Below are 24473 nucleotides of genomic sequence, written 5' to 3' on the forward strand. Positions count from 1 at the left end.
TAAGTTTTAAGCCCCATATCAGTAAAGTTACTCAAACAGCCTATTTCCACTTGAGAAACATTGCCAAAGTGCGGCCCTTTTTAACTCAACAAGATGCAGAAAAACTAATTCACGCCTTTATCACTAGCAGGTTAGACTACTGCAATGCACTTTTCACTGGTCTTCCCAAAAAACATCTAAAGAAATTGGCACTCATACAGAACTCTGCGGCTAGACTTTTAACTAAGACTAAGAAGAGAGAACACATCACCCCTGTGTTGGCTGAACTGCACTGGCTCCCTATTTCCTATAGAATTGATTTTAAGGTTATGTTAATTACTTACAAAGCTCTGAATGGCACAGCACCTTCATATATCTCTGAGCTTTTAATATCTTATCAACCACAAAGGAAACTTAGATCATCCAATTCTAATCTTTTAATCGTACCCAAAGTGCTCCACAAACAAAGTGGAGAAGCTGCTTTTATCCATTATGCCCCCAAACTATGGAACACCCTGCCTCTGTACATCAAGCAGGCGAGTTCAGTAAATATTTTTAAAAAAGATCTGAAAACATACCTGTACAGGAAAGCTTTTAGTTAACTCGTCTTATCCTGTAGACTACTTTTTCAGATTATTCTACATCTGCTGCTATTGGAGGGCGCAGCCAGCCAGAAGCAGATGGGCTCCCCCTATTAAGTCAGGTTCTGCTCAAGGTTTCTTCCTGGAATATGGGAGTTTTTCCTTGCCACAGTTGCCATATGGCGTGCTTGTGGGGGGAAAGAGGGTTAAGGCTGCCAGTCTTATGACATGTCATTTTCTATATTTTTGATATGTTGCTGAGTGGATCGATCATAAACGGCCCCAGCAATGAAGAAATGTGATTGATAATGACTGACTGACTATTATTTTGTTACATGCTTCAAATGTAAAGCACTTTGAGCTGCATTCTGAAAGGTGCTATACAAATAAAGCTTATTATTATTATTATTATATTATACTTATTTTGCGAGAGAGACGCTCGTGGCTTTCTCCAATGCTTCATAAGACGCATTCAAAGTTTTGACTTTCAATCCAAGGGCGACATATCGGATGCTTTCAGGACAATTTGCTTTTGTTTTAAATTATCCACCTTCATTTAAACGTGAATATGTGCTTGGTAGGCCTAATCAAAAAGACAATAATATGTGACATGCCCATGCCATCTATTGCCTGCTTAGAGGAGTTTATTGGCCGTTTTCAACACCTTTATCGTGCGAGAGGGACGCTCATGGCTTTCTCCACATGACGCATTTGGTACGTGTCCATAATCGCGGCAAAGCCCACCGCGGCGCACATAGCCCATGTTTTGTTCCCATATTTTGTTAAGCATGTTCACACTTATAGATGTAGCTTCAAGTTGTTCAATATTCATCGTTCATATTGTTCAATTTTCACTTCTTGAAGTTCACGTTTTTCACAAGAGATCGTTACCTTCACTGTTCCTACATAACTGGAGCTAGTTCTTTTCAAGTTATGCATACACAACACATATGGAACATGGAACCCCCGAACCCCCCCCCCCGGTCCGTGAAAAAAAACCGGTCCATGGTACATAAAAGGTTGGGGACCCCTGCCTTACAGTACTTTGGATCACTTGTACATTTACAAAGGTTTTCATGATGTTCTTAAGCAACGATGGTTTTGAGAAACCGTCCAGAATTTTTCAGATGTTTGTATAGGGGGGGCATGGGATTACTTAGGATGGTGCTTTTGGGATGAATGAAACAGCCATGCAGGATGAAAGAATCATATGGTTAAGGTAAACTTTCCATAACTCCAATATTTTACAAACTATTAAGGTCCTTTAAAGATGTGTTATTTCAGACAGATTGCTAATGATTCTATCATGTTGTGTTATTATGTTTAGCGCATGTGAGTGAAACCATTGCACATTCAAAAGGTCCCCTTCGTGAGCCACAGCCCATAAGTCTCTTATTAACATGCGAAACTCGATCAACCGATAGGCCCAAATATAGCCTATACATCTTTCTAAGACTGCTTTTCCATGTCTCACCTCCACAAAATATATAGTAGGCTAGCCTATAAACACAGCTTTCAATAGGCCTCCCCTACCTATTATTAGCCTAATCAAAACATTTATATTGCATTATAGCCTGTGCATACTGTTATTTTCTGGATTAGGACAGTAAAAACAATGACACCTAAAATTGGTTTAGAAAAAGGCCTCAGTGCAGTGCAAGAAGTTGCACAGCTAAAATGTGTAAAACAGCACTGACATTCATATCATTAAGTCTCCTGCCTACCACTAGACGGCGGCAATTTACCACTAAACGGCAAGATGAGACAGACCTTCATGTGGCCATTAACCTAGCCTAGGGCCTGATAGGGGTAGAACAATTGCTGAATACAGACAGTGGGAACTAACTCAAATACTACAATGAATGGCCAATGGTATTAATTTGAATGGACAACGGTTGCACATTAAATGAAATGTCTTAATTAATCCAGCATTTCTCGTTGTTTACAAAATATAAAGTTTAGTTTAAGTTCAACACCGTTGTTCAATTTAGGCATGCGCAAAAAGTGAGCGATCAGTAGCCTAGGCTAGTCTAATTGAAATTCTATTGTATTGTCAATTTTAACAGAGGATTGAAATGATAGTGCCTTTTTAAATTATAGGCTACATTCTGCACCAATGGTGCTACTTCATTAACAGCTGTTCTCGATAGGCTACTATTTAACGAGGGATAGCCTACTTATAAATTGCATGCTGGTTTATAGCTAATTGTAGCCTACTGTATGTGGTTTCATAAATTGGACAGCCCTGACTTTCCCTTTTATACAGTGCATTTGATGAGGAATTTTGAGGATGCATCTTTCCAGTAGAAGAAACCAGCCGTCATTGCATGGTTGAGATTTTGACGTCCCACCTCGCTTTCACATTGAATCTTCGTCTTCTTCTTACTTCACAGTTAGAGCAGATACATATGGTATTTTATGCTCTAAATATAACATAGACCTAGACAAACATGTGAGGTGTAGCTGGAGCACCTATCAACGGCAAGTCTCGTTAAGCCTACAATTAGGCTATAGCCTACATAAAACCATCATGTGTAAATTATATTTTAGCCTAAATAAAATTTCCATATTTGTAACCTAATAATCTACTTGAGTTACCATAATTTGCATGGTTTAACCCTTCCATGGGAAGAAAGCGAAGGAAAGATACGGCGTTTTTAGGCAGTGCGGACATTACTTGAGTGTACTCAATTACTGTAGCTTTTTCATGTATCTGTACTTTACTTGAGTTTTTACTTTTACTCCAGTAGGCTACATTTCTAGGCCAAATATCTTACTTTTTATTCCACTACATTTTGTGACAGCTGAAGTAGGCCTACAGCTGAAGTTCCTTTTGGAAAAAAAACTGTCCAAATGCATGTGTACTTGTGTATTTTCTATTAACCATGTTATTACTATTTACAGTACCTTTTTGACCTCTCTTCGCAGTTTTGATGTTACCATAACTAGCCTCATGACGCCATTGACGAAATGATGATAGACAATGATAGACAATAAATAATCTGACACTATCAAACACAAAAGGGAACGTCTTGATTTGGTCCGAACGTGTAAAGCATTCAACAAAGCAAAAAGTGGTTACTTTGAAGTAGCCTATCTAAGATAAAACATCACATTAGTTTGTTTTTAGTTCTTTATACATACAATATTCTTAGTTGATTTTGTCCTTGAATGAAGGAGAAAGGCTCAATGAATGCCTATGTGCCGAATCATTTCAACAATAATAAATGCAACTGTATAAGTCATAATACATTTCAGGACTTTTACTTTCAATAAGTAAATTTGAAGGCAAGTACTTTTGTACTTCCACTCAAGTGGAAATGTAAAAGGAGGACTTCGACTTGGAGTAACATTTAACAAGTAGCCTATTTCACTCAAGTACAGGATTTGTGTACTTCGTCCGCCACTTAAGATATGTTTTAGTGTGTTAACGTGTAAACGAACAATTCTGCAATAAAGTATATAGTTGGTAAAGTAACTGGTTAAACTGTATTGCGGGGAAGCATCTGTCCCATGGTGATGTTCCAACTACCAGACATGCGAGGCAGTTGTGTTTTTAGCTGGGCGGCCTTGTGAAGGAAAATAGGCTGTGAATATAGATATAATTTATCATCACTTCTTAATAGACAACAAAAAGAATATATGGTTTAGCCTACAAAATATCAAAGTATCATCCACACGTTTTCAGTTATAGTCTACAGTTTTTGTGTAACGCTAAAAGCAAAAGGTGGACGTGGTCTATATGCAGGCCATAGACTAGCCCTATGCGTAACCGCTTGGTCTTGTTTAAAGTTAACCAGAATGTCCGTTTTCAATCTACATTAAGAATTGATTAATGGAGAGTGTAGGCAATGCCATTGTCTCATAGTCTAATGGTTTATTTGGTGTATCTATTGATTAATGGTTGCCTATTTCCTTGACTGCTTATCTACTTTGAAACGACTTAATTAACGTGATGACTTCCCAAAAGATGTAGGCTTATTGAATGTTACCAAATCGAATAGGCCTAATTGTTTCGCAGTTAGGCTACAAGAAATTCACTTTTCAGATTTAAGTCAAATAAACTTTTGCTAAAGCTGAAGCTGAATAAATCATTCCTAGTCCATAGCCCTAGGCTAGGCCTACTGTTTTATTGAAGAAAAAAGTAGCACGTCATATCAAAGTTCAAAACAATCTAAACGTTTTGAATCGCAGTCTGTTGGTGGGCTGTATGCCCATTCATTCAAACTATAAGCCTATAATAGGCCTACAGGCTACTTATGTGTGTGAGCCTGAAAGCGATGTGATCTATTAGGCAACATAACGTTTCTCTGTCAAGGTGGAGACCAGTGCTCTGGCGCCTGAAGTGACACGTAAGAATTGGACAGACATGAGATAACGTTGGGGTGGTAGGTTGTTTTACACAGGAGCCCGACGCCGCAGGGTACTTAGATCATTTAACAGGAATGATTACCAAACCTCAAATATTAGCTTTCATCGATTTACCTGTCATGTAGGTAGGGTTAGGTTTTTTTCCTGACTTTCAAACTTCATAGTCTATAGCCTATCCATGAATCATCAGGACACTGACGTTCTCTCGTCGGATGCGTGAGGCGAAGGATGGCATAACACGATACCCTAATTGTTTGAAAATTATGGCAACGAATAATTATGGCATAGCCTAGCCTACTAGCTATAGATTATACAGATTATACATATAGATTCGAAATTATAGGACTCTGCAGAAAAAAATCCTGTAACCTGGTCCACTGGCACGTTAGGCTAGAATAATAATAATAATCACTCTCTTGATGGAAATCCTTAAATGAGACATGGTTACATGGTCAGCAAAATGCATTTTGGCCCTAGAATACATGTAGCCTAGTTTATGGCCAAAGACCAGCCTTTCTTCAAAAAAGAAACCTTTTATTTAGTGCCTAAGGTTGAATGATTAGGTAGCCCATTATTATTATAATTATTATTTTATTATTTTTATTATAGTATTATTAACTATTGTTGTTGCTGCTGTTGCAAAGGCTATTATTCTTATTATTATGGTAGTTATCAATATAGTAGCCTAGCCTAGGAGTTGTTGTTATTGTTGTTGTAGGCCAAGGCCTAGGTTAGTGGGCCGTTTAAAACGATAGGACTGCATTTTTGTTGAAAGTAAACATCAGAGAATACATTAGGCCTATTTCGAAGTTATAGCCTATTATTAAGTTATGATCAGGTCTATTATTATTATTATTATTATTATTATTATTATTATTAATAATAATAATAATAATAATAATGTTATTATTAGCCTATTGTTATTATTAGGTTACTATGCCTATTAGCCTATTAGTAGGCTGGTAGGGTATTAGACCAATTGGGTGTTAGTTTCTTGACATTTTCTCACTAAGCCAGATCAGAACTTATAGGCCTATGACCGAGCGGTCTGAACGTCGTTTGAACGGTCAAATGTAGCCTAGTTAAACGAATCATTATTAGGTGGACTAGGCTACTTTTTTGGCAACCAATCAGAATCCGTGCAAAGGCTACCTGGAGGAAGTTGACGAATGTCTCCTCCCTCTAAAATCTAAGATATCAAGTGTAGTCGCGAAAGAGGTGGGCAAACTAACTAATTGATGGAGTTCGAATAATTCCTTGCGGTCGATAGAAACGGACCAGGCCTGTCATCTGAACTGAAATCTGCAAAGGAATAATGCAATATCAGTACCCGGTAACTTCGGCCATGAACGTTCCTTTATATGCTCCGACGCCAATTCAGCATGTCCACCCAACTCCCTTCTACATCGAAGATATACTTGGAAGGAATGGAACTCCAGCCTCTACAACCGTTATCTCAGCGCCGACTCTACCCTCACCAAATTCGTCATTCACAAGTTTGATATCACCTTACAGGAGTTCAATCTGCGAGCCGACGCCAATCCACCCCGCTTTGTCGCACCACTCAGCTCTTGCGACTCCGTACTCAACAGGGGCTTTCTCGTCCTCAGTCTACCCTTTCAACCGGTCACTGGGAGAATACGCGCATGCACTCATCAGACACGACAGTCTTGGTGAGTTTATTTTTTATTTGTAGGCTACCTGAAAGTGTATAGGCTACCTTTGTCGGTTAGGTAGGTAACACATCCGAAGCAAACAGATTAAAATATCAAAATGTCAGTGCATTTTGTTGAATGGGCTTTCCTGCAATTTTAATAACACGCATTTATTCAAACCTAAATCACCTGGTTAAGATAGAATCCTCTCATGATTTTAAGGATGTCTAACGTCAGCCTATAGCCTAAGGCAAAATCAGGGAATGCTCAATGGTCCCCTTATAAAATTGTAGGCTAAAAGTTAGAAAATTAAGGCGTGCCCAATTAGTGAATAGGCAGATACTGCCGGCTGGTAATTTGTGATACGTAATATTAAGTAATTATCTTACAACTTCAGCCTACCAACTAACAGAATTGTTACTTTTTTCCTTGGTTGAAATGACTGTCCAACAGAGTTTATATTATGTTAGTTAAAATACTGCCTTGTATTCTATTTTGTAGCCTATTCTATTCTCAGAGGCATGGTGTTGGCCTGAGGTTAACTGCTGCAGTTAAGCAAACTCTGATCCTTTCCGTTCAGGCAGGAAATCTTGAGCTCTCGATAGGAGTAAATCTGGTTTCAGAAGCTGTTAAAGGTTTTCCTGGCGGCCTCTTGTAGGCACTTCCCCGGGAGTCGTGCACAATGCTGATTATTTTATCGACATCCTCAATACAGACTTATTCAGGAAACACTCCACTTCTGATAGCCGAGGTCCGTTTTTTGCAAATATTGTTCATTTCCGCGGTACGGGATGTGACTTCAGAACAGCTAAAACAATAGGCTGATGTCCTGGCCGGGCATGAGCGGCAGCTAGGGCAGTCATTCAGTTATTAGGGCGTTAGGCCTAATTGAAGAATAACGGTATCATAGCCTGGTCAAAAACTGTAAGGTAGTGTAGAATCCAATATTTTGGATTGGAATTGTAGGCCTGCCTCTGAGTCTGAGATGCACGATGATATGGGGTGCAGAATCAATGAAAATTATGAGATAAATTAGGCTATAGCCTACACTTCTGTTTTGTCTAAAGCAGTTTGTTATATTGCGCGCGCGCGGGCGGCCGCGCGCAAACACACACACACACACACACACCGCAGTTTCCTATGTCTTTTGTGACTGGAAAAGACGGATGTTAAAGGCATTCACAAGATAAACCAACAGGAAACACATTGACGGAAATTTTGCCATGGTTGTGCGCCAATCGCGCTCAACTGCCTTCCTCATAAGCACAGGTTCAAACGGATGTCAGAAACCGTAGACTAGGCTATGCTTCACCATCTCTGAGATTAAACAAAGCAGGCATACTATAACATTATATGACAAAGATAACTGTGAACTGAAATTGCCTTTAAATAGGTCTATACGATTTTGCATATCTTAGGCCTACAATATTTCCCCTAAACATCTGGCACCAAAAAAATCAAAGAATTGTAGCTTGTTCCATCTCCATTCGCCATCCTTACTTTGTATTTCATGTCTGTGTTACACAAGGCAAACCACTGTTGTGGACTCCATTCATTCAGCGTCCCCTGCACAAAAGGAAAGGCGGACAAGTCCGATTTTCCAATGACCAGACAATTGAACTAGAAAAAAAGTTCGAAACACAGAAGTATCTGTCTCCACCAGAGAGGAAACGACTGGCCAAAATGCTGCAATTGAGTGAACGGCAGGTAAGAGTAACCGAAGAGATATAGCCTGACTACGTCCTCAAAGGACGTTATTAAGCTATGTACATCTAGTCTAATCTGACATATCTTACTTTTCTATGTATTCGACAGGTGAAAACCTGGTTCCAGAATCGCAGGGCGAAATGGCGACGTCTGAAACAGGTGGCTTTGCTATTTTCAACAGGCACAAACAAGAAATTTAGCCTATGCCTACCTTAATAGGTCCTAGATTAGTTTCCCATTAATCTTACGCAACAATGAATATCTGATCTGAAATCCAGAATTATCTATGTTTTGTTGTGAATAGGCACCGAAATTATTTTTAAAAGACAGAAAAAAAGAATGACAGGAAAAATCCTGACCAGCTGAATTGTTTAATTTTGCACTTAGTTGGCCACGCTAGTTCTCTCAGCTTGATACAGAAGGAAAGTAGAAGAAAGTTGCGAAATCTCAAAGAAGGCTATTCTGCTGATTTTAAAACAGATAGCCTATAGGCTATGTATACTGAACTCGAATGGCTTTGCTATTTTATTAACTTCAGTTGTGGCCTTTGTGCAGCAACTATGTTAGCCTACAATTGTGTCTAACATTCTACTTATGATGGAAAATTTATCCCACAGGAGAACCCACAGTGCCCCAAACAAGACATCGAAGACGAAAATCCCGAAAGACATTTTGACGTGGAAGTCAGTTCAGATCAACACAACCCACCACAGGTTCCACACAGCCACGTCCAGTGCTCTTCCACGTCACTCTTGAGGGAAGACAATGAGTCAGGCATCTCAGAGAATTCGGACCAAGATCTGGACGTTGAGGACGAATTTCCCTCAACCTTGCAAAAATAAATCATTGACATTTTCTGTCTGAAGAACATTCGTTGTAAATATTGAATATGTATCATATTTCATGTTTATTGTTGAGACGTGAATTAATAAAGATGTGCTATAGTGTAGCTTATACACCAAGTTGTTAAAAAGAAACGTGGTCTCAAAGTCATCTTTATTTTCACAGAAGTGCTTTTTTGAAAGCTTAACCTATGGATTTAATAAGCAACCAGGGACCATGGTGATTGCTAAAAGTTTACCAAAGGTAGGCCTACATGTAATTTGAAATGAGGCATTGAATATTTTTCAGGCTATCCCAAATCTGTGTTTCAAACAACCAATGGTTGTGCCTATGCTCATATTAGCATTGCATTTATTTGTAGTGCATATCACTGGAATCACAAAATAGCCTAATGATATCTAGAAAGATACTGAGACAAAGACAATGCATTTTGTTAGTTTACATGATGGCTGTTAACCTACTTTACTTTCAACATTGATTGCGAAGACTTTAAGGGAGACATGTCATTTTATTTCAGACATGTCATTCCTTGAAGGAATAGCTTGTGAGGAATGTAAGATATTTTCTACTGAATCAATAACATCATAACTTATAGCCTACTACACGTTTGCTTGCTGTTTTGACCATCATATCAGGTACAGCCTAAGATTGGTTTTCATTTAAGTAGAAAGACAAATAGCAGAACATTTTGGTTAACAAAGTAAGCTCTTTGTTAATAATTGCAGAGGCTGTAATGGTTTGAACTTGACAGTGAGTGGTATTTCAGTTGTATTTGGTATGATTACCGTCACAGTTCAAAGAGCTTCAATTTGCAAGCTCATTCCAAAATCAATAGAAAGCACAGTGATTCCACCTGAATTGAGCAATGCTTTAGAAGCCATGCAAAAGTCAAAATAGCAAGTGCACCCCAGATACCAGATGTTACTAGGGTTGGCTCATTACTCTGTAGCCTAAAACATACATTTCCAGACAGGGAAGTTGTTGACAACTAATAAAAGTTGAAATTCAGAGTAGCACTGTGTGTTCTTTGTAATAATAGCTAAAAAATAATAATTGGTTGCATTGGATACAATTGTACAAACCTAGTGTTGCAAGTTTCGAACTACCAAAGACATTTATATTTTATATTTGTATTTTATATTTGTATTCACCATGACAGCTTTCATCTGATCACAAATTATTGTCAACAGATTTAAATAACATTCTTTTATATATGAAATATACTATTTGCAGACATTTTGTTGACCTTTGACATTAGCTGTCAGTAACTCAAAATATTAAGGGAAAATTTAACCCACACAATAACTCAGTGGTGCAATGAGTTGCTATTTTGTCGTAACATTTATTGAAGCTCTTTACACATGACCTAATCAGGGTTCAAATCTTTAAACAGTTCAGTCCAATAAAGAGTGGTTGGTTTCACTCTTTCACCAGTTTTTGCATAGCTTATATTCATGTTTTATTGCCCTGTTATGATGAGATTTGCACCAATCAATCACTGATAACAGGAGATGCAAGATATTGATTGTGGAGTTTAATTTTTTGTTGTTGTTTTTGTTATTATGTTTTGACCAGCACTTAAGCAGCTTATTATTTTCTCCATCATGATGGGTATCAAATCTATGCATCTTTCAAACCTCATGTTCTCACCTTTGATCCAACATATACAAATCTTTTCAATTTGCTTTTTTGCAGATATAGCTTTCCATTTTAATGTCTACCTTTTAGGCATTGTCCTTGTTACTGTTGCCAATAGCACTGCATGTACCATTTTGGAAAGCACCTGACAACCTGTGAAGCATCTGCTTTCTAAACTAAAGGATTTAGTATACTCTTTAAACATTTAATCATTTCACTTTTTGGGATCCTGGTTAGATGTAGTCTGACATTTTTACAAGACTAGGAATGATATATCTTTCTGGCAAGGTTTCGAAAGCTGTGTTTTGACTGTTTTTGCAACCCAAGAAAACACTTTACATCCTTTATTGAAAAGCATGTTTTAGATTTGGTACTATAATTGCAAATGTCTTTTATGACTTGTTAGTCTTTGAACATTATGTATTTAGGGTAGGTAGAGTTTATTGTTACAACACTAAAGGAATGATTGCAATTTACATTTATATATTCAACCCTTCAACACATGAAATGAACATCATATCTCCCTCAATTGTATTTCCAAGCTATTTTGTCTGCCCTGTTTAGTTTGGGACTTGAAGTAAATTTAGGGAGTGAGTGAATAATCTTTAACTGCTCAATCTCAATTTGAATTAGATCTAATTGAAAAATAAATAACATGGGTGAGTTCACAATAAGCCCTTAGTGATATTTCTCTGGGTGCCTTTGGAATCTACATTGTCTAGTGCTGTAAATGACACCAGGCAGAATGAATTAATGATTTAAATATTTAACTGCTTAATGCTGTTTTGGGGGGGACTGTGGAAGTGGTTTCTGTGACAACTCCTCACCAAATATTGACTCAGTCCCAAGAGGGAGATAGTGCTACCCCGAGAAGCCCTGTGTAAAGCTGTTTAAAGGTCGATAGTTTAATTTCTTAATTGAAAATATATCATACCTCAGTGTTCTGTTTGTGGCACTCCTTTCAGACGCATTAGCCATCAAACAATTATCTTCTAGGTATCAGTTAGAATGTGTGTTCTCTGTGTAAGTACTCTAAAATCTCAATCAGATCTCCACTGTGATACCAAAGGACCCGGGAGACTAATGCTTTGTTTGTTCCTCTTCCTCTGCGTCCTGATTAAATTACTGGAATAAAACTGCCCAAATATTGAATCTGATAATGGACAAGCTGATCTTTCTACTGAAAGAACATTTTAGGATTGTAATATTCTAAATAGAAGGTGCAAAGTAAATAAATGTTGACATATTATAGGCCTTAATGGAAATGACCGTAATGGGAATGGTCATACTGTATGGGTGTGTATGTATTAATTATCAGGTCAGATTATGCCTGTACCCTGAACTGTATACTGTTGAACAGTGTATGTATTGTACAGTATGGTCCAACGTGCATCATTGGTAGCCTACAGGTATACCATATTGTCTGCTAAGTCACCATAACCATGACTACAACCATATTTTGAAACCCTAACCCTAAATACGAATATGTCTGTTTTCTTGACCGTCTGACTTTACACCATTTCATAACATGCCAATTCAGTGCTTGGTACTACTTAGAATGCTGGCTATTAAGCATCATTAATTTTGAAAGACATTCTATTCCACCAGTGTCCACCAGCCAGATGAACCACTGTTTACAGTCTTTCTAAGTAAATTGCTTCATGGTCAATTAAACACTGCTTGTGGACCAATAAATAATAATAAGAGGGGTCTATGTGGACATTGTTTGTTGGCTGTACAGATTTATGGCCTCACACTAACCCGCATAATGGGGATCCAGCTTCCATTTACCGGAGCATGTGGCTCATCTGTGTCACTATAGTCAATGACAAGAGAAACAGCAGAAGACAGCCTACAGTATCCACACAAACATTGGTGTCTCATTAATTTATCAACCAGTGTTCCATGACCCCCCCACACACACACACCTTTAGATAATGGTGTCCACTTTACCAAGGTCAACAACTACAGCAGTCACATTCCATTGTTGTTCAATTATAACCACTCATTAACTAATGTTTAGAAGGAGTGTCCCTTGATGAATAGCCTTGAATCAGACTACTACACCAAAATATGAGGAAGGTGTGCCTTAAGATCTTATATTCCTCTTGGCTTTTGAGAGTTTAAAAAGAAGTGTGCTATGGAATTATATTTAATTTATGTTGAGGATTAATGGGTAGTCATATGCACTTGGTATGTATTCTAGTACACTAGCATAAGTTATACACTCATGTATTAAGATAACTTTAGGCACCAAATATATGAGTTGCCTCCTATATTTCAGATTTTTGCATACTAATTTCAGATTAATTTCTTGTCTTGACATTTTTGTTCATCCAGTTAAGATCTCTTGTTTCTGCCGTCTCTCCACAGCCAGAGATTGCTGTTGAGACCCTTTTCATTCATGAGTGTTGGAATAACCTACCTCGTGCTGTTCATTCCATTGATGGCCTTCAAGATTCAAGAAGCGTTTAAAAACTAACAATGTACATTAACTATTTAATATAGCCATACACATTTGTTACTGTTGTTTGTTTTCTTCAAATGTTCATGTTTTGTGAGTTGCTGTTGACAAAAGAGTATGACAAGTACCTAACATGAACATATGACGTTATATTGAAATGTGAATAATTCAAATGTTGCAAAGTAACAATTCCTCACAGTTAATCAATGAAACCATCATTCTGTCCACTTACATGGTAAAATACTAAACAGTCTCCATATGTATAGGGTCTATGTTGACAATAGACAGTGTACATAATGTTTAATGGCACTTGTGTGTTTAAATGGACCATCAGACATTTTCATTTGTCTTCACTGGCTGATTATTATGATCAAAAGCGAGTCAGTGGCAAATTAACACTTTTGACAAGAAACTAGCCATCTAGATGTGTTTCTGATTGACGTTTGACTGGGGTAAGTTTTACTCATTGTACTCAGTAGCTGAGTTTGATCAGTTAGGAACCAGAAGTCTGCAAAGACTATGTGTCATGTTTTTGTGAAATTTGTACCAGGGGCATTCTCATGGTCATAAACTCCCTATTAACCTTAAACTTAAAATGCCATTGATCTCTCTCTCTCTCTCTCTCTCTCTCTCTCTCTCTCTCTCTCTCTCTCTCTCTCTAGACATTCTTTTTTTGTAATATCCATGGCACCAACCAACAGAGCAAAGGAATTCAAATAAGTGTGATCAAAAAGGTGATTGGAGGTCTTATCTCCTTACTGCACAGTAGGATAACATTAGAACTATATTGCTGGTCATATTGGTAGAGTGTACATTGCACCTTATCATCACACTCAGACAGCATGCCAATGTGCTAGTGAAAGGCCTATTGATTGGTGGTGGGTTTTATGATAGACTGTGTTGTTATGGTGAGTCTATTGATTTGAACTGCTTAAGTAAACTCAACCCTTATAAAGTTAACTAACCAGCAACAAATGTTTGAACTTACAGCTTTGTGTGACTATATTTTGTCAGTTTGCACATGTTTGCACAAAGAAGGAATCAATACCAGAAAATGTCACTCCATTAGACTGGTTTGCAGAGTATCTTAACAGAATCGAAACACTAGACACTGAACAATTATTAAAGCAATGGTTTGTCACCAGACAAAACCTATATAAATGCACTCTTACCATGCACAGGCAAATTAAATATTTGTATCCAATTACACAGGTATATAATTGTCTGAATACAACTGATTAAGCTACTGTACATTATCTTATTTTTGTTCTGTACTCCTTTACTTTGACAATGCCTCTGTAAATAGTATTTGTGAGTTTTGAGAGACACAAAGAGAGTGAGACAAAGACAGTCCCCCTGGAGCTTGGGTTTTGACCCCATTACCAGAAAAAAACGGAACACTAACCTTTAGGTTAAATAAATAAAGACAGCACTTCTAAGGAGAGTGGGTGCTGATGACCCTGGAGCAGCCTTGGGCAGACAGGCTGATTTACTTGGCTGGCTGCAAGCAGCTTTAAGCTCATACAGGACCACTCAAAGCTTGCAAGTAAGTGAATGAGGTTCAAGCATAAGTACTCTTCATGCAACTCCCTTAAACCAATTCACCAGATATGATATGTCAAGATGTAGCAATAAGCCTTTCTGGCTCAGTCACATTTTTAAATGGGTATTTTAACATCCTCTTCAGCAGTAAATGGGTATTTTAACACTCAAGTATGTATCCTGTTTTCTGAATTTCTGCATTGTCAGTGAGGGGGATTCAGTCATGTTAAGTCATGCAAAGTTTTTCCTGTCTCTCTCAGCAGTGACGGGATGTACCAGCTCTGTGTTGAAAGAATTGGTAAGGAGAGAGGAAGACAGAGAGCAGAGAGAGAGAGAGAGAGAGCACACATGGGTTGCTTCATGGTTCTCTCGAAGCTTTGGGTATGCAGACAGTTTCCTCCTGACACAAGCAATTAATCTGGATCACTCAGGAAGTTATTCTTACATGTATGTTTCCACAAATAATGTTATTGGGTGAGCTTTAGGCCCTAAACAATGGCCTCTAATTTGTTTTGCTTCCTCTTTGGCCCACAGCAGACTGTGAAAACAAAGATGAAAATGTGAGGAAACTCTGGTAAATTACAGCTAAAGAATGCGGGTGGACATTGCGGTGCAGGGATTTGACTAAATGGAGTCAGAAGCACAGAGGTCAAACATTTCAAAAGGTTCTGCTTTAGTAAACATAGCTTATAGTGATAAAAAATCTTAATGGTGTAAAACGTTGTCATTTAAAATGTCATGGTGAACACACTGTAGCTGCTTTCAGACATAGTAACAATCTATCTAATATAGTGCGGAGGATATGTCTGAAAACAGATTGTGTCAGTGCTGGTACAGGAAGGGTTAACTTAGAATTGAATGAAGACATAAGTTATGTGAATGATATAAATTGAGTTATTAAACTACAGAATTCTGCCATCTACATGACAATGAGGGAGGAAATGTGATATCTGTGGCGTTTTAATTGTAATATGCACAGCAGTAATGATATCAACATCTAAAAAAGACAAGATACCTTGTATCAATGTTCAAGATAGTTCAGATCCAGTGTGAAACAAAGAAACAAACATAGATAAATAAATAAAATATGAGTATACACACAGAGAAAAATCACGAGTCCAAGTCAAGGCAAGTATTGTGTGGAAGCACAAACACACTAATTTTTAAGAGACTTTTGAAAATTTTGCATAACCCATTATTTTCCCTTGTGTATGTGTGAGTGAATATGCACACGCAATATGTGTGAGTGCGTGTGACTGTTGATAACACAGGCGTAAACAGTTCCTCTGTAATCTCTACTTTTAGAGGTACTCTGTTAAAGGTGGTGTTGGAGGCACTGTTACTGTCTACTATCAGTACAACATTACATGTCAGTGCATTTGCTCGCATTGCACAATATCTGCGCTGTATCACCTCCTTATCCACTTCCTCAATACACTCACAATTTTAACATCCATTGAAATTTGTTAAAACCAAGAACTATCTTCCTGAACATACATCCTACAAGATGTCAAGTGAGAACTCATGACTGTCCACCCTAACCACCAAGATAGTGTAATGATTCCATCATGCAAATAAAACTACTTTATTTCTCACGCAGAACTATTTTCAAACTTATACTTATAAGTTATACGTTTAAAATGGTGAGAAATGTTTTTTTTTTATCAAATAAGTGTATCACATGCCCTCTCTTTCTTGGGTGTCCAGCCTCTGTCATCACTTTTTCCATATTTTTTTATGTTTCAGACTCATCATTGGATTCAATTATTTATTTATTTCTCATCAATCTACACACAATACTCCAACCCCACATAAAAAAAAATGAAAGACTGAAATATTAAGTAATAACTAATAAACTAATAAGTATTCACACCTTTTGTTATGACACTTTCATTGAGCTCTGGTGGATCCTACTTCTATCAATGGTCCTTGAGATGCCTCTACAACTTGATTGGAGTCCACCTGTGCCTAAATGAATTCACTGGACATTATTAGGAGAGGCACACATCTCTTTATATGCGGTCTCACAGTTGATGGTGTATGTCAGAGTGAAAACCAAGCCACGAAGTTGAGAGAATTGTCCATAGACCTGCAAGACAGGGTTGTGTGAAGACACAGATCTGGGGAAGGGTACAAGACAATTTCTGCAGCATTGAAAGTGACCAAAAGCACGGTAGCTTCCATCATTCCCAAATGAAAAAGTTTAGAACAACCAACAGTCTTCCTACATCTGGCCACTCAGCCTAACTGAGTAATCCAGGACGAAGGGCCTTGGTCAGACAGGTAACCAAGGACCCATGGTCATTATGAATGAGATCTAGAGTTCCTTTGAGAAGATGAGAGAAGTGTAAAGAAGGACAAAACAAAGACTGAACTATTTGGCCCACAATTCCCAATGGTAGAAACCGGGCACTGAGCTGCACTGATGTTTGTCCTTCTTTATGCTTCTCATCTTCTAAAAGGAACTCTAGATCTCATTCATAGTCATTTAATTTTTTTTGCTCTTAGAAGAGTATATATAATTGGTTAACTTGCAAAAGTATTTACCCCCCTTGGATATTTCCCCTTTTATTGCTTTAATAAATGGAATCTTTGTCCATTTAATTTGGCCTTTTTTACAGTAATTTACAAAATCCCTTTTTTAATGTCAAAGTGAAAGCAAATTTAAATTAATGTTTAATTTTAATTAAAAGTAATGTTAATTAATTAAAAATATATAATGCAAAATAAGCGATTGCATAAATATTCACCCCCTTCAAGTCAGCATTTAGTAGATGCACCTTTGGCCGCAATTGAAGCATGGAAGATAGGTCTCAATTAAAACTGCTCAAGCTCTGCCAGGTTGGAAGGGGATCGAGTGTGAACAGCCTTTTTCAGGTTTAGCCACAGATTTTCTAACCTGACTCCGCCAGATGGATGCTTTGTATTTGCTCTTCATGTCCATCTGGGAACTTTCCGTTGGAGAACTTTTGGGAAGGGGCGAAAATCAACCATTCCGATGAACGAAGTGTTCTTCTAATGCCTTCGTTTAACATACAATTAAGTTAGGTAACGTAACTAACGTTAACATTTTTAAACCATTTGTATGTGACATGAACCTCATCACAACCAATCTCACCACGACAATCCCCACCAAGTGTTCACGGTAGGCCCTACACTTCTGAATAAAGTATATTACGGACTGGAATTGGCCGTGAAGGATGTCTGTGTGTTCATTCCTCCCAGCTACATGGCTGGGACTCGTAGCTTCACAGCTTCCCCAGGAATACTTTCTAATTCGGATACAACTTGCGCGATAGCTAGGCCTACGCTCATCTCATCTGTGAATGCCGTCATGTTGTTCGTTCCGTCACGCCTAAACCCGCCTCAAAACCAACGCTGATTGGCCGTTCGTTTGGCGAACTGCTCCAAATTTTCTCTATCGGAAAGATGCCAGACTGATCTGCGAGTGGAAAACTGAAGCTCGCGAGATCAGGATGGTCTTATGAGGCTACAGATTTTCTATAGGATTGAGGTCTCTCCAGAACATTCACGTTGCTGTCTTTAAATTGTTTCTGTGTAGTTTTTGCTGTATGCTTTGACTCATTGTCTTGCTGGAAAGTAAATCTTCTTTCTCTTGCAGACTGAATCAGATTGTCCTCCAGAATTTACACATGTTTTGCTGGATTCATTTTACTTGTACCTTTACAAGCCTTTCAGGGCCTGCTGTCGAGAAGTATCCCCACAGCATGATGTTTCCACCACCATTCTTCAAATTAGGGATGCTGCGTTTTTGGTGATGTGCTGTGCTTGATGTCCGCCATTTTGACCTTGAAGTCTCCCACATGTCTTTGGGCGAACTTTAATTAAGATTTAATAAAAGCTTTGGCACTCACCCATAGAGCTTTGACAGGTGATGAACTTGGACAGAAGTTGTTGTATGCAAAGTTTCTCCCATCTCAGCTGCTGAAGCTTTTAACTTCTTCAGAGTTGTCATAGGTGCCTGGGTGGCCTCCCCCACCATTATTTTTATTGAACGGTCCCTCAGTTTGTGGTGACAGCCTGCTCTAGGCAGATTTGCACGTTTGCCATATTCCTTATATTCCTTAATGATGGATTAATTAACTCCAGAGGATGTTCAGTGACTTGATTTTTTTTTGTATCCATCCCCTCACTTATGCTTTTCAATAACCTTTTCTTTGCATTGTTTGGAGTGTTCTTTTGTCTTCATGGTGGAATTATAGCCAGGAATACTGATGGACCTGTGACTGGACCTTCGAAACGCAAGTGTCTTTATATTTCTATACTATACACATTCACTGCACTCAGGTGATACCCATTTTACTGATTCTGAGACTATTAGCACCAATTGCTGTTGATTTAGGTCAGTCACTTTAAGGCCACGTTTACACGTGGCAGGCTATTTCCATTAACGGACATTTCAGCCTCTCTGTTTTAAAAAATAACATCGTGCACACCTGTCAGTTTTTAGAAAATTTTTCGTTTACACTAACCCGTGTATATATGCCGTCAAGAGTATGCCAAACCTGTAGGTGGCAGTGTAACGAGAAGCTCAAGTCCACGTTAGCCAGTCAGAATCTTGAAAATAGCAACAACAGCAACAATTTTATTACATATTTATGTAATCGCTTATTTTGCATTATGTATTTTTAATTAATTAACATTCCTTTGTAGAAATTTGCTTTCACTTATCCAAGGGGGATGAATACTTTTGCAAGCCACTGTATATAAAGAGACTACATATACATTCATTTAATGAAAAAGAATTGAATGCGGTGGTCTCTCAGTTAGTTAAAGGAACATGCCAACTTTATGGGAAATTATCTTATTTGCCATACCCTAAAGTCAGATAAGATGATGCTGTACATACCCTTCTCTTCTCTGCACTGTGCGTGCAATAACCCAGTCTGACACTGTTAGCCTAGCTTAGCATATTGAAAGATTTGCCGATAACAGTGACTGAAATCCACCTAAACCTGGGCCATAGTTGAAAACCTGGCTGCTTATGACACAGGAGTGGGGCTTGGAGTTGAGGAGAAATTTTGATTGACGTCCTTTTGATCCCAAACAAAAATGTGCTCTTTGTCATGAAAAATAGAAATTTTTGTTATGTTTAAAGGGACCCATTGCAGTTTTGGCAATTTCTTGGCTATTTTCTCACTTTTTCCCACAGTTTTCTCTACACAGCTCCCCCTACTAACAACATTATAGTTTTTATTTGGCCTTTTTCAATTTTTCATTGGTATAGAATTTATTGTTTTTACAAAACAAAACAGACACAATTGTTGGTTTTAATCCATGCATAATCTAAAAGTCATGTCAAGGCACATTAAACAAAATGTGCTGTGGTCAAAGTATCACAATTACAGACCAAGTAGTATCAAATCAAAATGAGGCAGAACAGAACAGAAGTTTTTGAGATCACCTTGATCACCAGATTTATTAATAAAGTTTCTGTCTGGGGCTTAGTAAACTAGTAGGATTTCAGTTTTTTTACTTTTGGAAAAGTCTTTTGAACATCATTCTGGGATCACAACATAACATTATATGCAACAGATATAATAGGCCCATTTGTGAAATGGTGCACTCCTAATAATACCAACTCAACACTTGGTACTGACACACCATGTTTGTACTAGGTCTAATTCAGTAAAATATTGACATTACGGTGATGACACATTTTGCGAACAACTTGCAGTTTTATTGTTGTAATCATTTTGAAATGTCATTATTTCATACTTTAATCATTATTTATTGTTTTTGGACATACTTAGTAGAAGCAGCTGTAGTTATTGTAATTAAAATGGCATTTATATAGTAACACTAGATATAGTATTCTATTCTAAGTTTTGCAAATGAGACTCACAGAATCACAGTTAATCTGAAAAAACGTCTGTACAATCCTACACTATTCTTATATATATATATATATATATATATATATGCAGGCAAAAACATATTCTGGAGTATATATGACTGTACTGTCATAATCTTGTCTAAAAAGCAGGGTCATAGGACCACTGTTTGACCAACCATCAATGAGACAAGCAACATTTCAGCTGTTGCAAGGATTTGAAACAGTGATATATAAAACCATTGACCATGCCCCCCCCCCCCCACACACACACACACACGCCCCCAACACACACACACACACACACACACACACACACACACACACACCATTGTTATGATTCAAATCACTGGTACTTGCTACAAGAACCTTGACCCACTCTGTAGTCCATGGAAAGTGTTATCTTGGGCAGTGTGCTACAGGAAACTCTGTTTATCACTTCCTCACAGCCAGAGTTTGTTTATGGCTCTATCATATGATTGGATTGCATAAAAATCCACAATTCACTTGTATACATTCTTCACATCAACAACAAAAAAAAACAAAGTGTGAGAAGGGGGGCCCAGAGGAATCGTTATCACACACTGCATATGTTTTGTTGTATGAAAACATGGTCTATCAGGAGGTGACAGATCTTTCTGTTGGTCTCATTGAAGCTAGGCTTTGTGATGAGTGGGATTTCAACGAGTCAGTTTCACTTCTCTCTTTCTAAATGAGCACTGAAGCACTGAGCTGTGGCAGGGTCATTTCACAACAATGACAGCCCCCCCCCCCCCCCCCCCCACACACACACACACACACACACACACACACACACACACACACACACACACACACACACACACACACACACACACACACACAGAGTGTTCAAAAGGAAATGTCTGACTACGTTTATGGAGCAGGTATAGTTTAGTTTTAATACTTTGTAAAGATGGAAGAATGACAGATAAAATAACAAATAAACTGTAATGAATTACCTTGAAGTCAAATAATAACTGGGTGAAATAAATCTGAAGACATCTTCATCTGGTTATCTGGGTGCAAATGGCCAGGCTTTCACAGCACACTCCAGTATGCAGTGGAGAGTGTCCATCAGTTCCTCCTATCTGGAGCTACAAATGGGTATTCAGAGCTCTTCAGCAGCCCCTTCAAGTATGACATGAAGGGCACACAAAAGGAGACTGCAGAGGCAACACGTCAGGTCAAACAGGGAAAGGTAACAAATCAAGGCAAACAAGCACAAGGAAAAGATCAGTCTGGGTATTCATCTCATAAAACCTATTCAAAGGTACAAACACATTTAATGTATTTCAATCTCTTTACAGGTGATATTAACAAGCATTACAGATATGTATATAGTAAATGACAGTAGCCTACAACTCACCATCAATGCCATTTATTTTCAGTTCTTTATACAAATGCATCTTATTTACGTTTGGTATTTACTTATAGAATACTGGAAAGAGGGAGAAGGGAGAGAGAGAAAGAAAGGGAGAGAGAGAGAGAGGATATACCATGCATCATCAGATGGCCTACTTACATACATTTACCTCAAGCTCCCTCTGGTGGACCAAAAGCAGAAGTAGTTTGAGACAACATCACCAGAAACCGTATCAAGCAAAGACATACAGTACCCTCCAGAATTATTGGTACCTTTAGTAAAGTTGACTAAAAACGGGCTTTTGGCAATTTATTGTAATCACACAATGAAAACAAAGAGGAAAAATCCACCCTTGAAGGGAAGCACATTTTTTGAGAAAAAGGAAAATCTCACAAATAAATAAATATTTTTTTATGAGATTTTCCTCACAATTATTGGTACCCCAAGAAAAATCTTATATAATATAACAGAAGCATTTTCCCATCTAATTTCAATTTTTTTAAGTTAAAGGGACACCAGGCAACGTTTTCGTGTTAATTAATCATCTTCGTAAGTCGATATATGGTTAAATGACTCATTACAGGGCGAATGAAGACTCTCTCGCCCGCCCCTACTGCCTGTAGGAAGAATATCCCGCTTGCAAGTTCAGTGTATCGTACCCGGCGACCGAAGCAGTTTCAGTTTCCATCCTGCATCCACAGCACAGAGGGAGGCTAACGAAACGCTAGCGATTGTTGCAAACGTGTGTATAATGGCAGAGCCGGCGAAGAAGCAGCGAAAACCCTTGACGGAAGATGCAAAGAAAAGGAAAAGAGCTTCAGACCGAGCGAGGGGGAGTTTCGTAGAGAAAAAGCATCAGGCTTGCCTGGTGTCCCTTTAATCAGAGTGTCTGTGAACTTTCAGAAGTAGTACAAACACAGAGGCTAAATCCCCTAGTCATTTTTCAACAATGGAAAGAGAATACACTAAATTTAAATAAAAAGAAAGTGTGTTGACAGGGAATGGCTATACAAACTAGGTACTTTGTTGAAAATGCCTATATTTACAGTTAAAACAATGATTAGAAGGTTCGGGGCTTATTGCTTAAATCAGTAATTCCTCTTTGTTGCTGCGCCGTTTATGATCCAATCAGCAACATCACAAATACAGAAAAGAACATGTAACACAATAATAGAAAATAAGGTAACACTTTATTTTAACGTGTCGCTGTTACAGTGTACCTACCTAATTAGGTACAGTGGTACAACCTGTGTACATGTACTATCAGGTACTATCATTGTACTTGCATTATGTATTTGTGGGTACCTACATATAGTTGTTACATTGTAATACTGAGTGCTTTTACAAAACTTTGCCAATTTGCCTAAATTTTCATCAGAGGCAGAGCTGACCTGAGACCTGCTGGATGGGGTAAATCTGGTCATGATAGATTTGATATACAAACCATTCTTAGCTCCAGTCAAGGCCTCATTGTCTTCAGTGTACATGTAACAGCTGTGCTGCTACAACCTTGTTACTCTTTGATACAGTGGAATAAACCTATTAGGTGTACCAGTTAATTACTTACATGTACATATGACATGTATGTTGTGTCATTGATGTCTTGGAACATGTCTGCCATTACCCTACGTAGCACATGTATCAACTGTGTTGGTACACATGTATTACTCTTTGATACAGTGGCACAAACCCATTAAAATTAAGTGTACCAGTTAAGTACTTACAATTACATATTACATGTATGTTGTGTCATTGGTGTCTTGGTGCTGTGGCCATTTATGATCCAATAAGCAACATACAGCTATCAAATGCTTGATGTGGACTCTAAGCAGTTATCGTTAGTATGTTCTTAGTATCTGTTGTGATTACATGAATTTACAGACGTTTAAGGAACACAACGACCGGAAGACTGGCAGCCTTAACTTAACCCCCTACAAGCACGCCATATGGCAACACTGGCAAGGAAGAAACCTTAAGCAGAACCTGACTTAATAGGGGGAGCCCATCTGCTTCTGGCTGGCTGCACCTCCAATGGCAGCAGTTGAATGTTGAATAATCTGAAAAAGCAGTCTACAAGATAAGATGAGTTAACTAAAGGCTCTCTTATACAGGAATGTTTTCAGGTCTTTTAAAAAAGATTTTCACTGAACTCGCCTGTTTGATGAGGCAGGGTGTTCCATAGCTTTGGGGCATAATGGATAAAACCAGCTTCTCCACTTTACTTGTCGAGCACTTTCGGTACAATTAACAGATTAGCATTAGAAGATATACAGTATGCTTCCTTTGTGGTTGATAAGATATTAAAATCTCAGATATATACTTTTTCTCAAAACAAATTAGGTGCCAATAATTGTGGAGGGTACTGTAAGAATCGGTAGGCCTAAAATTTGACAATCAGAAAAATAGACGATAGTTTAACATAGAATAGCAAGTCTCTACCTTGTAACAGCAGCTC

The 24473-nt window shown here is 38.1% G+C and overlaps 1 protein-coding gene across 1 annotated transcript; it reads left to right on the forward strand.

The window, feature by feature from the left end:
• Positions 1 to 6060: 6060 nt before the first annotated feature.
• hhex (hematopoietically expressed homeobox) lies at positions 6061 to 9270 on the forward strand. The gene is made up of 4 exons (XM_076299055.1): positions 6061 to 6604; positions 8115 to 8293; positions 8402 to 8452; positions 8911 to 9270. Exons 1-4 carry the CDS (start codon positions 6247 to 6249, stop codon positions 9133 to 9135), a joined length of 813 nt encoding a protein of 270 aa, XP_076155170.1. The 5' UTR covers positions 6061 to 6246; the 3' UTR covers positions 9136 to 9270.
• The last annotated feature ends 15203 nt before the right edge of the window (positions 9271 to 24473 follow it).

The sequence above is a fragment of the Alosa pseudoharengus genome, unplaced genomic scaffold (genome assembly GCF_046254945.1).
Source record: "Alosa pseudoharengus isolate Yale_2024_CS ecotype anadromous, Long Island Sound unplaced genomic scaffold, YU_APseudo_1.1 YU_APseudo_1.1_scf_21, whole genome shotgun sequence".
In the NCBI taxonomy this organism is placed as follows: domain Eukaryota; kingdom Metazoa; phylum Chordata; class Actinopteri; order Clupeiformes; family Clupeidae; genus Alosa; species Alosa pseudoharengus.